This window comes from Orbicella franksi, chromosome 4 (genome assembly GCF_964199315.1).
Source record: "Orbicella franksi chromosome 4, jaOrbFran1.1, whole genome shotgun sequence".
Lineage (NCBI taxonomy): Eukaryota > Metazoa > Cnidaria > Anthozoa > Scleractinia > Merulinidae > Orbicella > Orbicella franksi.
In genome coordinates this window covers 15248926-15265863 of record NC_138148.1, presented here as the reverse complement: position 1 = coordinate 15265863, position 16938 = coordinate 15248926, and the positions used below count along the sequence as shown (strand labels likewise).

The 16938-nt window shown below is 40.3% G+C and overlaps 2 protein-coding genes across 3 annotated transcripts; one reads left to right on the top strand and one right to left on the bottom strand.

Annotated features, from left to right (window-relative positions):
* Positions 1-75: 75 nt before the first annotated feature.
* Positions 76-2972, bottom strand: LOC145483566 (uncharacterized). The gene is made up of 2 exons (XM_081462101.1): positions 2649-2972; positions 76-1962 (listed from the first exon to the last, which is right to left on the bottom strand). Exons 1-2 carry the CDS (start codon positions 2854-2856, stop codon positions 1514-1516), a joined length of 657 nt encoding a protein of 218 aa, XP_081318227.1. The 5' UTR covers positions 2857-2972; the 3' UTR covers positions 76-1513.
* A 27-nt stretch (positions 2973-2999) lies between these two features.
* Positions 3000-16367, top strand: LOC145483565 (DNA repair protein RAD51 homolog 2-like). 2 transcript variants are annotated; one of them, XM_081462100.1, is made up of 10 exons: positions 3001-3230; positions 4809-4922; positions 5414-5521; positions 6055-6191; positions 8053-8172; positions 8560-8715; positions 10201-10228; positions 11525-11728; positions 11869-11968; positions 12428-16367. In XM_081462100.1, the coding sequence occupies exons 1-10, from the start codon at positions 3144-3146 to the stop codon at positions 12478-12480; spliced, it is 1107 nt and encodes a 368-aa protein (XP_081318226.1). In that variant the 5' UTR covers positions 3001-3143; the 3' UTR covers positions 12481-16367. The 2 variants fall into 2 exon arrangements, with proteins under 2 accessions (XP_081318225.1, XP_081318226.1); XM_081462099.1 differs by having other exon boundaries at positions 3000-3230; positions 11869-16367.
* Positions 16368-16938: the final 571 nt, after the last annotated feature.

Here is a 16938-nt window from a genome sequence, read left to right as displayed (position 1 = left end):
GAAGGGTGTACCAGTTGAATCCTGAAATGGCCTGTGTGAGCAAACATCAAGCACTCAGTAGTTCACCACCCATCAGTCATAAGAATTTGTGTTAGTTCCTACAACTATTTTATTGTGGTTGCAGTGAAAAGCATGAAAAGGGGATGATCTGTGGCCAGTCGATCATGTCCCTAGAGCCCATGCATTCCCGGTCAGCAGTGACTGAGTACTCTGTCTGCGCTGGACGAAATCAAAAACTGGACCCAGAAAATCCTGGTTCCAGTTTGGTTGTGTGGATACATCAAAGTCACGAAGATAGTATCTGAACAAGAGCTGACGTAAATGCTAGCTCAACTTCAAATTTTGCCCAGAGGTCTTGACTCTTTCCACTCACTAGGAAGACAATAGCATCTGGGAGACAGAAAGGTTTTGATTCCCTGAGACTCTTGATGTCTTGTCAAGGGGAACATTGAGGGTCAAGGGAAACAAAACTCATGGTTTCCCTTGGGGCCAACAGGTTCCCTATGGGCCAGTCACTAAGTGTTTCATTATACCTCCCAACCCAAAGCTAGAACAACGTGCGAACAAATTATTTGCTTGACACTGAGTGGCACACAAATCTGCTGTGGCTTCGAGGTGCCCTTGGGGCCAGCCATAAAGTGTTTCATTATACCTCTCAACCCAAAGATAGAACAACCTGCAGAAAAATTGTCAGCTTGACACAGTGGCACAAATTTGCCACGGTTTCAAGGTGCACAACCTGATTAGTGTGAGTTGAAAGTTCAAGTTGTTGTTTCCCTAAGGAGTTTTGACCCATGACATCTGACATGTTCTCCTCCAATTGGAAAAAGTATTTGAGTTGGGAGGCACAATGACAAGTTGTGTAGGCTGTAAGAGAGACAGCTGTAGTCATTCCTGAGCATTGTATACGGTTCCAAGATCTTTCAGCCAGTAAGTGCCAATCTTTGGGTTGTGTGCTTTAGCACAGTCAACCTCATATACTTTATTCCAATATTATTTTGTTATATAACTCTATATAACCATGATAATCTGTTTAGGAGAAAATATGTAAACTTTCTTCAAGTGTAAATGGTTATTGTGTGATTTCTACAATAACTTCTTATGACTAAAAAAGCAGTTTAGATTTTTTTATTTGCAGAGTTCACTCATATTCTCATTTTAACTTTTTCAAGGGGAAATATCTCATACACATGTACCAGTGGTGGATCCAGACCTTTGGGGGGGGGGGGGGGGGTTGCTTGCCCTGCTGGCTTTTCTTCCTTCTGTGATTTTTTTTTGTTACCTAAGATAAGCAAGGGCCAGGGCCCCCAGGGCCCCACGTCTAGATCTGTCACTGTGTACCTCATACATGTTATAGTTAGTTTTAGGATTTGTTATGCTGAAGCAGCCCTGTTACTTTGTACATTGTACAACAGTCAGCCAAATCTTTCAAATAGGTTTGACAAGTTTTTCAAACACAGAAGAACCTTGGAACTTATTCACAGTCAACCAAATGATATTTGTAAACTCTCTTCTACACGTAGGTTCTACTGGTTACAAAGGTTGCTTGCTCCCTTCCGGAACACAAACAAACTCCTGGGAAAACCTCTTGGCCAAGCAACCCTTTACAAAATGCTGTTCCCTGTTCTTTTCCATTTTTCATGAAACCTAACGTCCCTTTATCCAAATCAAGCAGAATTCCTATCATATCCCAGGTGTGATAACTTTCATTGCGCTTGCCACCTAGGGCCTCCAAGATGGGAACATCAAATGTTAGGAATCCTATTTGATTATATGCCCATCCCACTCTCCTGCCAATTGCTGGCATCGTTCTGAATGCTTTAGCCTTCTTGAATTCAGCAGTTACAACACAAACTGCAACTTGACCTCTACAGTGGTTAAAGTAGAACACCCACTCATGCTTCCCGTGGGTGTAACCACGGCCATCAGGTGTAAGAATCAGGGTTGTGCTGTAGCCATTACCTAGTAAAAAAAAAAGAGACTGGTTAAAATTTTTGCTCAGGGGAACATCCCACACGTGATTTATTTATTTATTTTATATATTACCAGTATTCATTAATTTGTAAATAGTTTTAACTTAATGTAGTCAAGCTATATTTTATTGTGTAAATAGTGTCCCCAATTAGTTTTTTAAGCTTAATACTATTGACACTTTAATTAAGTCTTTCATTCATTCATTTTAGTGGCAAGGGATGAGGCAGTTCGGATGATGTTGTGTATGCCTTAGCTGTATCGATTTCAGGCTGGTATCTTTTAGGGGTCAACAGCTTGAGTCATATCCAAATTAGTCTCCTGAAGGGCTTTAATTCAATTTTTTCCAAATAACATCCACACCCCTTGCCTCTATCCCACGGGAGTGCCCCCTTAATGGGGGGGGGGGGAGGGTGGGGGGTGCCTACATCCAAGGGAATGAGACAATAAATAGTTGCATAAGGTTAAGGCAAACTAGTTTCTATGTTTACAAACTGTGATTAGGATCATAGCATAATCATACCATTATGCTATGTTATTTTGGGAATTGAGCAATGATCTTAACCAGAGCACTATGAGTACAAAAAAGATACAAACTAAGGTTTTATATTCGAAGTAAATTAAAAAATGCCACCATAGACTTCAACTTCAAAACAGCATTTTTGCTTGGAGCTGACCATTGAAAGTGATAGTTTCGTTGTTGTTGGAGAACACCACTTCATCAGAGCTACAGCTGGGATCGAATGCTACTGGTTCCTCGTACTCCTTTAGCCATCCGATGACGTTTCGGGGAAGAGGGAGTTTGGGAAGGCGCTTTCTGCTTCCCACAGACCGGATGAGGACACGGCGACACTGCTCTTGGAGACTTTCACAGCACTGGAACATTCACGCCAAGCTTTTCCTTAACCTTATCACTGAAAAGGAAACCATCGAAAGAAAAAATTAAGTTGACGAAACAACTTTTTGCTTTTCATTGTTTGTTGTTGTTCCAATATGTAACCTCTCGTAAGGGCTTGGTTACCAAGCTTTGCAACAAGATGGCGCGCGCGCGCGCCCTTCGCGTGTTTACGAATTCCAGCTAAATTATATTAGTTCAAAGGGCAAAATCAGGAGCTAACAGAATGGACTTCCGATAATCTACGACTGAGCTACACAAGGGCATATACGTAAAAATGTCGTCTCGAAAACTTCGCCGTGTTGGGGAAATACGACCTGAAATCGTTGAAAGACTTGCCAGACATCGGATAGTCACCTGCAAGGTAATCGTCATTTTATAGAACAAAAACCAAACAAAAATATAAAACATAAAAGTAGGGAAAGAGCGGTTGCAGGATATTATTCAAGTCTGGTGCACTAATGCGAAAAAACATACGTTGTTTGGTACTTCTTACAGACTAGGGCAAGCTAACAACATGCTGGGAAGGGGAGGGGAGGGTGAGGTGAGGTGGCAAGCAGCTATTGATAAGTATGCTAACCAGGTGAGAAAGAGCAGCAGTACACCTAGATGGTCCACTGCTCTGGTAGTGTGCTCCACTTTTGCCTGAGCTAGTATGGACTTCAATATTCTAAATTTTAGCCGAGTTGGGAAACTGCACCTACCACACCCACACCCATGTCTACCTGTGCTAACTCATGCTGTGTTTTACTAGCCAGTCAGTGTGAAATGAAGACTGTGGACCCGGGGTTAAATGCAGACTGAAGATAAAATGCAGATTGCAGACTACAGACTTTTTAAAGTATATATCATGCTATATCTATAATCTTATAATTTGAGTGCTGACCGTATTGATACACAGGGTTATTCAGGCTGATTGCAGTAAAAGTCTGCACTCTTGTTAGCCTGAACATCACTCTGGTTAGATTGAATATCACTCCAGTCAGCCCGAGTGTCGTACCAGTTAACCTGAATATCACTTAGTTTAGCCTACATAATGCTCCAGTTAGCCTGTTTATGGTTAGCTCTCGATGATGGAAATGGTAATTCTATTCAGGGTCTGCAGTCTGCATTTTGTCCCTGGTCTACAGTCTGCAGTCCACAGTCTTCATTTTACACTGACCGTTTTGATAGCTCAGTTGGTAGAGAACAGTATTAAGGAGGTGGTGCCGTATCTCCAGGTTGCTGTTTGGTGTCTTGAGAGAAGAAATATTTTGTTTTGGATTTATTTTAACCATTCTGTTTCATTTGGAATAAGAATTCTGGTTGAATGGATTCAAAGTGATTGAGCATCCATCTGTCCATCTGTCCTTCTGTTAGTTTGGACTGTGATGTGCCATATGTCACTAAGAATATGTACACTATCGAAAGTCACCTCATGAAAAGTATGTTTTCAAAATTGAACAAGTGTTAGTTTACTACTGAAGTACTGCATGTAAAATTGGCTAATCCCACAATATTGCAAACCCCAATGTCCCCCTCCGTAGCTGTTTTGGTGGAGTTTATTGGAAAATTATATTGAACAATAAAGAGACATTCAGATATAAACGTGAACTGTACCAGTCAATGATGGTACCCTGAAGTTAGTTTTATTACATTTGCCCATATACATTCTCTTTCTAAAGAGCCTCAAGCATCTCCCAAAACTATTCCTATTTCGACTTCTTTTGTCATCTGAAAGAAACCCAGTCATTCCGGGGTTTAGGATTCCGAGCCTTGGTTTCTAGAATTCTGGATTTCTAGATTTCCGCGCTTCCAGCATTCCTGCTTTTAGGACAATCCTCCAAAATATCTTGTACACTAGACTATATGGTGATATGCATGTAGATAGGCTTCTCTGCGTGAACTTTACAGAGACTTTACCACTGGCTCTAATACTGTTCTAATCATTTGGACCAAATAGGATGTGCTTCAAAAAAACCACCTGGAACTTCTTAAGTTCACTGGAGCAAGTTATAAAGAAGTGTTAGAGATTCAGGTGGCTGTGGGTAAAGCAATTGTCCCCAAGGTGCAAACAGTAAGTAGCTTATGTTAACTTGGAAATTGAATGGATATGAGTGGTAATTTACCTAAATTAGAGACCAGGACAAATTGAACACAAAGTGTATGTGGTTTTGTTTTTCTCCACTCCTGTTCTTCCACCATCCTCCAGTATAGAATAGTAAGAGGAATTTTAAGAGATTGTTACCTTTTGGACAAACTGTACCAAGGGATCTCCCTTTGATTGTAGATTCAGTTATTGAACATTGGTTTCTGACAGTTACCTCCACATATTTGATTTGGCTATAATAATGAAGGTAACAGTGAGGGTGCCCACTTTTCAAATCACGTGTTAAAGCCTGACAGCTTACCTCCCATTTCTTGCTCTTCTCATTCTTTGCCTCTGCCTTTTATCTCTTACTCCATTCATGTTATTAATACAGGTCAATTTGTCTTGCCAGCTGTAGATAGTTTATATTTAGTTACCACAGCACATTTTATGTTATACATCTGAAGTGAATTTTTCAGGCTCTAGATCTGTTTGAGAGATCAGGACATCAATCATTCCTGCCAACATCTCTTGATGATCTTGATAAGCAGCTGCACGGAGGACTGACTTGTGGTACAATAACAGAGGTGACAGGCAGTTACTTCCCTTCTTTATCTTATTGGTTCTTTGTGACACAGAGATCACAGAGATAAACACCATAGAAGCCTTGAAATTCTGTTAAAAGCTAACATTTTATGACTGACCAGTAAAAGCTAATATCAATCTAAAACCTAATCAAAACTTGTTTTGTGGAGTTTTCTGGGTGGTCTGGTTCTGCCTTATTTTCATGTGCAATTAAGTTTTAAACTTCTTCAAGTAGTCTGTGCATCTGTAATCATATCTGTGTAGTTGTATTGGCATGGTCAACTCTTCATGCCTCATTTAACTACAAAAATTACAGTTGTCTGACATTTTGAAATGTCAGACAACTCTAATTTTAATATTTCTGCTGAAGTTTTTCCAGAAACCTTTAGTCATTCATTTAAAAACTGACAGTTTTTACCATGAATTTTTTCGTCATTTGATATTAAAATTAGAACCTGTAAGTAAAAATTTTGAAGTATACTAGTAGTTCATTTATGTCTCATAACCGTTGTCCTCATTGTTTATGAACTCATAGATAGCAGGGCCAGCAGGATGTGGCAAGACTCAGTTCTGTATCATGCTCAGTGTGCTGGCAACCCTGCCTCAAGACAAAGGAGGACTGGATGCTAGTGTTATTTACATTGACACTGAGGCAGCTTTCAGTGCAACAAGGTTGGGTACCCAGTATGGAGTTTTATATTTTGCACAGGGAAATCATTTATGATGTAATTTCTGCATTTCACCTGTACATTATGCCCTGGAGACTCTTAAAGCCTCACCTCCTCTGAAGCCGAAGCATCTTTGACAGTAACTGTAAAGAATTCTTCTGCTTGAGAAGAGGTGAGGTATGACATCTGTGAGTTTGTTAAGCTTGACATTTGTGGGGTTTATATAAGAGAAAATATTGTATATTCATAGAAAGTACTCTGGAGACATGCATTGTCATGTACATGTGTGTATGTATTGTGGAATATCTATATAAGGAAGGTCAGGTTAGGTAAGGGAGAAGATGGTTTTCTAAAGATAAAGGGAGAACTGGGGCCCATTTCTCGAAGATCCTGAGAAGTTTTCGCACCCGAAAAGCCATGGCAAAATCTCAAACCTTATGACCACAGAGCTGTTTTATGCACAAATTCTTAAAATGAACAAAAGCTCCCTTCATACATGAAGTTTCAGGCGTATACACCTTTCTGTCTTTAAATAACGATTAAATAAAAATGGCTTTGTGGGCCCGAAAAGTTTCCAGGGCTTTCGAGAAATGAGCCCCTGGAACTTCTAGAGCCATGACTGGATGGCGTGGTGAGGAGGAGGAGTGGAGAAGGGGGGTAGGTAGGTATGTAAAGTCTGCAAATGAGCCAAGGTGCCCGCCACGCCGGAGCTTATCCCGGGTTCTGTAGTATGAAGTGACTAGGAGTATTGCTACTCCCACCTGGATGGGAAGCTAGTCCATCGCAGGGTTACCCCCAGCATTATACACCACCCAAGAACACAGCGCGATGTCCTGGTCCAGGGCTCGAACTTGGACCGCTCGATCCAGAGACAAGCACACTAACCATGAGGCCACTGCGCCTCCCACAAGGAGGGGTGGGGGGGAGGGGACTCAAACAAAGAAAAACCTCTTCCATTTGAATAGTATGGATATTTTCTTGAACAGCACATTATTGTTGAGATTAAGAACATCAGCTTAAAGAACAACTTTTTAGATTTCCCAGACCGTACAATTTTGATGACTTGATATTTAGACCACCTATATAGCTATTATCACTCTCCAACCTAGCAATACCATCAATGAAGGCTCCCAAAATTCTTAACCTTACCTAATATCATAGGCATGTATTAGATAGAGAGTTGTAACTGACACCGTTTGCACCTGCAGGCCTTTACAAAGAACACCAGTTTTGGGACTAATACTAGAATGAAAGTCATTCTCACTTAAGACACTCGCTTTTACTCATTTTAAAACATGTAACCCCAAAAAACTTAACTTGTCCACCCTGCCAGCAAAGTTTAGAACCCTCCAGCCCAAATGCAATATCCATTATTCCCGGGCTATGGTGAGTTTCTTTGCATGCTGTAGCAGGTAGTGATTTTTATGCTTTGGAGTGGTCCTGTTGTGATATTTTTGCACCCGCTTTGATTAATTAGAATGTATTTTGGCTTAGAGTTAGAGTATCATGTTCACATTAGTAGTATGGGAAGCTTCAACTATGTTTTACTCTTGACCACTGTTTTTTTTGTTGCAAGTCAGTATATGAAAGATCACATATTTGAACTATGGAGAAAGATGTTAAGACATTAGTGATCACCGCAGTTATAAACACAACTTAAGCAGCTCTGGAAATAAAGCTTGAAAAAAATTCAGGCTTGAGCGGGATTGGAACCCATGACCACTCTGCAAACACTGGAGCACTGCTCAACCAACTGAGATATCAAGCTAACAAGGAACTGGTCATGTTGTGAGTTCATAATGTATCTGTGGATGGTTAAGGTGCAAGTGAATGTATGAAAGATCATATATTTGTTGTTGTCTTAGATTGATTGAAATGGCATCTAGTCGGTTTCCAGATCTTTTTGGCACAAACGAGTCATTGCTTCAACTGTCAGAAAGGATACATGTGTACTGGGAGTCAACATGCAGCTCATTATGGGATAGGTAAGATGAAAAAGGACATCAGCACTATGCTAGACCTCAGTGACACTAGTGTAATTCTGTGTTAAGTAACTGAACTGTAGAGCTGTTGGGATGACATGACTGAAATTATCATCAAAGTTTGTAGAAAACAGTTCAACCAACTCTTAAATTGCTCAAAAGGCTGCCCGGTGGTGAGGTCCTGACAAATACCTTGCACTAGGATGATTTTATTTTTAACACTTTGGGGGAAAATAGGAAAACAGTTTTGGTGGGAAATAAGTTTAATTGTTAAATGTTATGTGACTTCGAAGTGGCCATTGATAGTGCATGTTGTTGTGGCAGAAATTCTAGGTGTGTGACAAATAAGCTTAAGACTAAAGAAACCAAAATATGATCCAAAAATTTCAGGCTTCAGAGATTGGAAGAAGAGGTAATCTCCAAACGTGTGAAGCTGATTATTCTGGACTCTATAGCATCTCTTGTGAGGAAGGAGTTTGACAGCAGGGTCTCCAGGAACTTGAGTGAAAGAACTGCACTTCTTTCTAAGGAAGCAGCGATTTTAAAGTAAGCAAATGCAAAAATGCTTTCTAGAATAAAGGTTGACGTTCGCAGTTCTCAAACCATTTACTGGTTACACAAGGTAAAAATATGACTGTCTGAGATGAGACTTAATTCTCTGGATACATTCCCTTAGACGGCTACGGTTTGACGAGTAGCTGTGGGGTTCTCAAGGATCTGGGTTGAGTGCTAAAGTTTTGGCGGGAACTGTGATACTTGCTAAAGGCTGGTTTTCACTAGCGACGGGAGTCGTAGTCGGAGTCGTAATCAGAAGCGTAGTCAGAAGTAGAACACCGATTCCGCTTATAACTCCGTCGCTTACGATCTAGTGAAAACTGCATTCTCGGAGTCGCAAGCAGAAGCCGAAGAATAAACCAATTACAGTGTTCGATTCCGAGCCTTGTGATTGGTTGGTTCTTCCGCTTCTGCTTCCGACTCCGACAATCTAGTTTTCACTAGATCATAAGCGACGGAGTCGTAAACGGAATCGGAAGAAGTGGAATCGTTCCGATTCTTCCGACTCCGATTCCGTCAAGCTTATGACTCCGCTTACGACTCCGATTTTTGATTTTCACTAGGTCGTAAGCTCTCTTACGACTCCGACTACGATTCCGACTACGACTCCGTCGCTAGTGAAAACTAGCCTTAAGTGTGGCTATTATCGTGACCTGGGACCGAAAAAAGGAAGAGAAAAATTTACCACATAAAGTACTGTAGTTTCTCCTTATGAAATTGAGCTCATAGACTTCAGAAGTCTAGAATGCTGACCCTCATGTCGCTTATGGAAATGAAAGACGATATGAAGATTGAATATGATCCGAACAAACTCTAAAGTAAGACGCGAAAATGGAGCTTGTGTTCCATTCCTTTCCGAGAAAAACGCATTTGTTATTATGTCCATAAACTTTGCTGTGACTCGCTGTTTTAGTTACAAACCTGTCCAACGTAATTGAATCAATAAGAGTAAGGGAACAGTTCTTTTAACAAATCAGGCGCAAACGACAACCAATGTTTTGTTGGGTTCAATGCTATTTTTCCCGCGCTTGGCGCGGGTTGCATGATTACGCTTCGAATTGTGATCGGCCCGTCGTGCTTTTTACATTTGTTGTGATGAGATTTGACGGTGATCCACGAGGAGACAGACTTTAGCAAATCACTTTCCTCATAACGTACACAGCAGTTGTTTTCTTAGCATAACCATAACTTCCCAATCACACGACAATATATCGATAAATATGGAGAAAACTGAAGAAGGGCATCTTGTAGAACAATCCTGAGTAGTGACCAAAGTCTCTTTTTTTCGACGAGGAAACAGCTGCTCCCTCACGAAACGTTTCGTTGTTGTCCACTTGTCGCTCTGTTTTGTGATTTACAAAAGTAATCTCTTCCAGAGAAGGAGGGTGGGAAGACAATTCACAGAACGACTGGAAATCGAGCTTGGTATAAAATCTAATAGTGGAAAATATATACAATTTTCTGTTTTTATTTCAGGTATCTTGCAGAGACCTTCCATATTCCGGTAATATATATTTCAACACAGCGTGAAAAGATAACCTTTAATACTGCTGTTTAAGCTGACGTAATGCTGTCGTAAATGTCTCATTTAAGCAGCTTTACGCTGCCTTCACTACTAGCTCTACGCTTACGTTTAAAGCTTCGTTAAAAAGACTAAAACTTGAAAGCGAATTTTGTTTTTTTAAATTTTAACTTAGAGTTATGTGTCAAGTTCACGCCAGCTTTACGTTACCTTTACGCACGATAGCGTCGATGTTCGCTTTAAAAACCTTTAACGACACTTTACTTTAAAGCTGTGCGACCAGTTGTTGGGAGATTTAAGTTAATTTGATTTTCCGTAATTTCCCATTTTTATGCTGTGCGCGAACGTTCGGTAATGTAGACACTGGAGTGCAATGGGATCTGACCTGCCTATTCCCAACCAGCAAAACGCATTCAACAACATAAACGAAACAAACAAAGGTTGAAATGAAGCAACTGAAGACAACTGGCCTTCCTTGCTCGCAATGCACACAGACTAAAATTTCTTTACCTAGAAATTCATCATTCTCGTCCCCAGGGTCTCTTATCTTCCCGCCCTCCTCTCTCGCTCCGGGAGGGCGGGAAGATGAGAGACCCTGGGAACGAGGCTGGAAATTCATATCTTGTTTTGCTGATGTGCCTGTATTTTGATATTTGTAAGCATGTTATGACTGGCTCCAATGGAAACAGGGAGTTTTGTTTCCCCGAGACCCTCGCCGAGGGGAACATCGCGGGGAAACAAACTCTCTGTTTCCCTTGGGGTCAGTCATAATCTCGAACCCAGATCTCCCGCGGCCAGGTGGAAGGGATATTACTTTTCGGCGTCAAACAGAGTGAGATCTGGGTACGAGATTAGGTCAGTCATTAGGTGTTTTGTTAAACATCCCAACTCAAAAATAGAAAATCCGCAAAAAAAATTATTTGCCTGACGCAATCTGGCACAACAAATTTGCCGGACTCTCATAGTACACGACCTGATCACGTGCGATTCGAAAGTACAGTAAAGTTGTTGTTTCCCAAGGGAGTTTAATAGTGAGGTTTGTTTGCTTTAGGGAGTTAGTGAGTTTTGGCCCATGACATGTGACACGTTTTCCTCCGATCAGAAAACGTATTTGAGTTTGGAGGTATAACAATATGGGTTTGCTGTGATTGTTTTAATCCGCACCGTTCAGTTGTGACTGGAAGGGTGTATACTTCGAAACGTGTTCGTGTGGATGATGGGGTCTAGTTTTGAATGGAAAATATTGTGCAAGCGTTGTTATGTCTTTATTTTTCTTAGGTAGTCGTTACAAATCAGATCACAACTCGTTTCGTTAACGCGAGGAGTTCCAGTGGAAGTGCGGCTTTCCAGGACGTTGACGGCGCGGACGCTGAGCCGGACGATGATGACAGCAGTCACGTGACAGCGGCACTTGGTAACACGTGGTCACACGCGGTGAACACTCGCCTGATTGTACAATATGTGGACGAAAGGTTTCGTCAGGTAGAACTTGAAATTCTTTTCTTTAGCTCGCGCATTCCTTATATTCTTGTGTAACAGAAAAAAAAAGTTATAGGAAGTCATTCACTTGTAACAGTCAATTTTTCATTCCTTCGTTTTTTTCTTTCTCGTTGTCAAACAAGGTTTTGATTTCCAAATCTCCAGTGGCTCCGTTTGCGTCGTTTGTGTACACAATCCATGCACAAGGAATAGTTCTGGAACGTCAAGATCCTCCAGGTCAAGGTGAGTTCATGAGGAAAATATCGATTACTTTCTTTGAAATAGTTTACGTGGTGTGTGTGAAATTATTGAGGAAAAGATTTCTGGTGTGGTTACTTTCTCTGTTTTTTTTTTCCTTCATAGCGTGAAAATATAGGGAAACGATATTTGTTATTTGCCATGAAACATGTGTTAACTTGCCTTTGTATACAATCTCAAAAGTGTATGATAGTATTCGATCGGTGCCATTGCGAGTCATCGTCATTGTCCATCCAAAAAATAACTTTTAGTAGCCACAAAAATATTTAGCTTCCAAAGTATCGAAAAGTCAATTCCGAGAAAAAAATCCGGTACTTTCCATTGATAAATTTCTGTCTCTTGGAAAACAACACTGAGAAAAAACGTCGCTATTCTCTTTTGAGATTGTCGATATTTGGTTTTAGTTTACCGCTGCTGAAGATATTGCCACTCTTTGTTTTCTAGGACACGGTGGAAATCCGTCCTTACAAGCGATTCAAGTTCGGTCAGCATTCTAACCTGATTGAAAGGAGAATGAGAATGTCATTCCAGTGACGACTAATTCAATCAGAAGTGCAGAAAGCTATCAGATTTTAGAAGGTATATGACTGGTTTATTGCAATGGCGTTTTTTCCACCATGTTTTGGGCCGAAAAGTTGGATTAATCTGTGGCAGGTATTCAGTGAAGTGGCCTTTCATGAAAATCCCGTGAAAGACTCGTGACCGGAATGTGTTGACGTAATCAACTTACTTGTGAACTGAATACTCACACGAGGGAAATTATAACCGTTTTTGTAACAGTTATTTGCTAATGTCGGTCAACCCGTAATGACCGTGAGTGCATCGGCATTGCAGGTGTTTCGTTACGCGCGTTATGTTACACGCGTTATGTTTCATTTTGCGTGTTACTCACAGAAAGGATCCCGTTAATAAATCACGGTAAACTACTAGAGAGATGTGCTTATTCATTGTTCTTTAGAAATTTGTCATTCTTGCTTTGTCATATGAAAAGCCAATTTCGATAATTTTAAAATTCTAACGTGGTTCCGAGGCCTAGGGGGAGTAAAACAAAAGAAACTGCATCCAGGTCGAGGGACGAATAAGTGATTCTTTTGTTTCATTCACCCAAGCCAGGCAGCCAAGTTAGCATTTTAATATATCGAAATTGGCTTTTTAAAGACCGTACACAGAAGAAAGAATAAATCTTACCATTACAGCGGTTTCTTTAGCTTTGGTCAAAGTTTGTTATTCAGCTTTAGAAGTCTATCACTGGGTCCTACCATGCTACAACTACAAGTTGTTCTGTTTTTTACTGTTTCCTGATAGTTTTCAACACTCTCACAAACTTAGAACAATTTTGATTTTCATATATTTCATTACTTCACACCACGGTACGGAAGTTAATCATATTTAGCACTCTGTTGACCGAACATGCCTGGCGGGATCATTACTTTGTTGTGAGCTTTTCATTTCCCCCTTCTTTTCCTATCACGACATCAGTTATTTTTCAGGCTCTTCCATTTCGCCCTGCATTTCTTTTCTAACTCCTTCTGTGCTCCGGATTTAGTCGTTTTATGTAGTGGGAAGGTCACATGTACAAAACCATGAACATTTCGGGCGATGTTGCGGCCTATTATGATAATAATTATGGCGGAAATAAAGGAAAAAATTTAGGTTTCGGAGGTTTTGTGGCACCCCGTTCCTTGTTTTAGTAACACCCACGCCAGTTTGGAAGAGCTCGATTGCTTTACAAGAGAGCTAGGCATTTGGGATAGTGACGTCATTCTGATAAACCCCATAATTGCTGGCGGGTGTGGGGTGCGTACAAAGAGCTCAGCATTGAATTTTACTTAGACGAGCATAGCGCTAAATTTCTGTTTGTAACGCAGGCCACGTTTGGCAAAGTTTAACATTTTATTTTGCTGCAATGACGAAGTACGATGTTTAAACCCGTAAAGTCGATGTCCAATGTGGAAAGCCCGATGTTGACTATTGTGAAGTTGGATGTATGTTTAGTTGCACATTCGATTTTTAGTGCAGATGGAACACCACAAAACTAGCTTTCAGTATTGGAAAAGTCAGACCTCTCAGAGAACCAATGAGAATGCTCTTTTCCATCGTGGACAAGTTTGTCGTAAAATAAAATCCCTTTTGGGTCATAAGATGGGGTACTACTTTTAAAAGAGGCCGAGGAAGTTTATCTTCAGATCTTTCGGACGTTATTTCATTCACAAGAAGATTTAGGTAAGTTAAGTTACCTTTATCTTCTCGATCTCTTGTTTGATTACATTGCTTGGCCCGGTCCACCCAATCTTGTCCCGTTGACTCGGTCTTTCTCATGCGAGCGTGAAGTACGAACAAGCTGCTGATCACAGGCGTGCAGGCTCGACATCATAAGTTAGTGACGTCATGACCGGAAATTCTCGTCATAAGGAGCCGCGATCCTTTTGGTCAGCACCAAGAAACATGTTGGATTTTTGCCCAACAGGCACAACGGTTACCAGGGAACCAAACTGCTAGCGATGTGCCATTGATCCTCAGCGTTGCAGGAAAACTGGAGGCGGAAACAGGGAAAATTATGATGTTCTAAGAGTTATCTCTCTTTCAGACCAAGAGTACTGGCTGTAGACGGTACATTTTTCCACCGGATATCCATAAAGGAATACATTTGTCGCATTCAGCACAATTCAGGGCTTTTCTTTTCACGAGAGACTGCTTAAACTGCATTTTAACATTTCCGCTGCAACAGACTGAACTATCCTAGCAGTGACTTAAAAATCGGGCTGTAAGGAAATCACTGAAACTGCCACGGCGGCGATACTTTATATTCTTTTCCGTCCACTCAAGGACGTTTTACACCGCAGCGCACGACATTCAATATTTATTCATTCACAGAAATAGATACTCTCTATTACTCATCTTCCCGGCGTTCAAGAACCGTGGAGCTTAGCGGATGGAAACAATTTTCCGTTTAACCTTGCGATTTTTTTTATCTAACCTTTCACACGTTTACCTATCAACTGGCTTTTAATTTGGTTTACTATTCGATTGAAGTAAAGCCAAATTTTTGTTGCAGATTTTCGCGGACTTTGGAGTAGGATTAGGGACTTGGATATGCTGACACGTCTTGGCTTGTCACGGAGGAACCATTGTGAACAATCGAATGCTTTCAGCCTTTCGACGGAATAAGTTGACGTTGTCATGTCAAATTTCCTTTTAACTTTGTAGCAAATTCAAAGAGGCTTCCAAAACCCCCAACTGCAATGTAAATATTTAAAATTCCTTGAACTGACAATGTGTTCATTAAGTTATATTGAGACAGTGTGCTATAATATTATATTTAATCTTTGCCGTTTATCAGGTTCCTAGTTTTGTCCAATGTTTCGCAGTAACATCCTTATCCGCGTTTAAAGCTATTGTTTATGGTCGCCAAAGAAAATGGAAAATACCTCCACAAAGTTTAGTCATGTTGGAAGAAAAACTTCCTTTAAAATGATATAAACTTTGCTTCCTTCATTCGCAAGCTAATTGCAGTTTTATGCGATCGTTGACTTAGCAAATTCCATGTTTAATCAGAGGAGAAATGTTTTGTCCAAACAAAACAAAGCCCCTTTTTAATGGGCTTGACCCCACATTCCAGTTGCGGCCTTTTAGGCACCAACTTGTCTGTGTTTTGGCACTCCCATTTTAATGAGGTTACGGCCTTTTAATAGCTGAAAATCAACCAATCGAAACTGCACCGTTTGCGTCTATTCTGCTAGCAAAATATGAAAACTAATTGTTTTTGTAACTGAAGATAACAAGTGCCTGTATGGAAATCGCTTAATTTTAAAGCTATTGCGTGCCTACATTCATGTTTCTTTGGCATACAGAGAGAAGCAATTTTTATAAGACCTTAAAATAGCGCTAGAAAAGGCATTTGGTTTAGTACTAGCTTTACTTAAACAACCTTCATTTGAACTTTATCACAACAATTTGACACCTAAACATAGTTTGCAATTCAAAACACTTTCACTATTTGATTTAGACACAAAATTGTGTACACAGGTGGACCGAGAAAACAAACCAAGCTTTCAGAGTTGTTATCTGAAAGACGAGAGATGAAGCCATGACAGATTTACATGATGATAATGCAGTTGTTCCTGGATCTCTGACCAACTGCAGATTATTTTTAGGGACTTAATTAAAAAGCGGAAACTTCTTCGAATACTCTTTCTTAAACGGGGGCATTGGTTTTACGTTTTCCTCGTTGTACGTTCATCGACGGAAGTATTGCTCAGGATATGTTGAAATTCAGGGAAGGACATTATCGACAGCAAGCTATTGTAAAATATGAGATGATAAAATGGTTATGTAACCGCTATCTTTTATAGCGGATGTACAGTCCAAAGTCATTTTCTCAACACCACAGGAGGTATAAAAACGTAACAATAATATTATACAAAAGAATTCTGCCGTTGAGGCTTGCAAATTTTTTTGCTTTAAACGTGTAAAACGATCTTCCTTTTCCAACTCAATTCAAGATCCCCAAATTGTAATAATCTGGATGGAATTTGATTACCGGCTTCGAACTAGCTTTATCTGGGATTTAATTCTGGTCAGTACGTGCTGAAAAGAAAAGCTTCCTATTAATGTAAATTCGCAATTTTCCAATTTATTCTCGGAAACAACGAACAGTTGTAATAAGCTCCCAAGGGTGACCTTTGGCTGCAACTCTATCCTGCAGGAAATTTCGTCATTACCGAATTGGGCAACAAAACTAAACAATATTTTCGTACCTTATTCAGGTGACAGGAACTTCCTCTCCGACAACTGAATCACGCTTTATTTTACCATTTATTGGATGTAAGATCCATTTTTTGTTTGTTTTCTTTGACGCGGTATCGAGAAAGCCTTTAGTCTTTTTCCGTGACAATTCGAGGTGTTATCGTATTAATATAATCCACTTGATTTCTTTCCCATTTTCTGCGCTGTTG

Bases quoted from the DNA above. Each gene is read 5' to 3' on its own strand.
- LOC145483566 (XM_081462101.1), bottom strand. From the start codon at position 2,856: ATGTTCCAGTGCTGTGAAAGTCTCCAAGAGCAGTGTCGCCGTGTCCTC. The intron at 1,963-2,648 runs GTCAGCTCCAAG...TTTTTTTACTAG, and splicing joins CGAAACTATCACTTTCAATG to GTAATGGCTACAGCACAACC.
- LOC145483565 (XM_081462099.1), top strand. From the start codon at position 3,144: ATGTCGTCTCGAAAACTTCGCCGTGTTGGGGAAATACGACCTGAAATC. The intron at 3,231-4,808 runs GTAATCGTCATT...TGGACCAAATAG, and splicing joins ATCGGATAGTCACCTGCAAG to GATGTGCTTCAAAAAAACCA. The intron at 4,923-5,413 runs GTAAGTAGCTTA...TGAATTTTTCAG, and splicing joins TTGTCCCCAAGGTGCAAACA to GCTCTAGATCTGTTTGAGAG.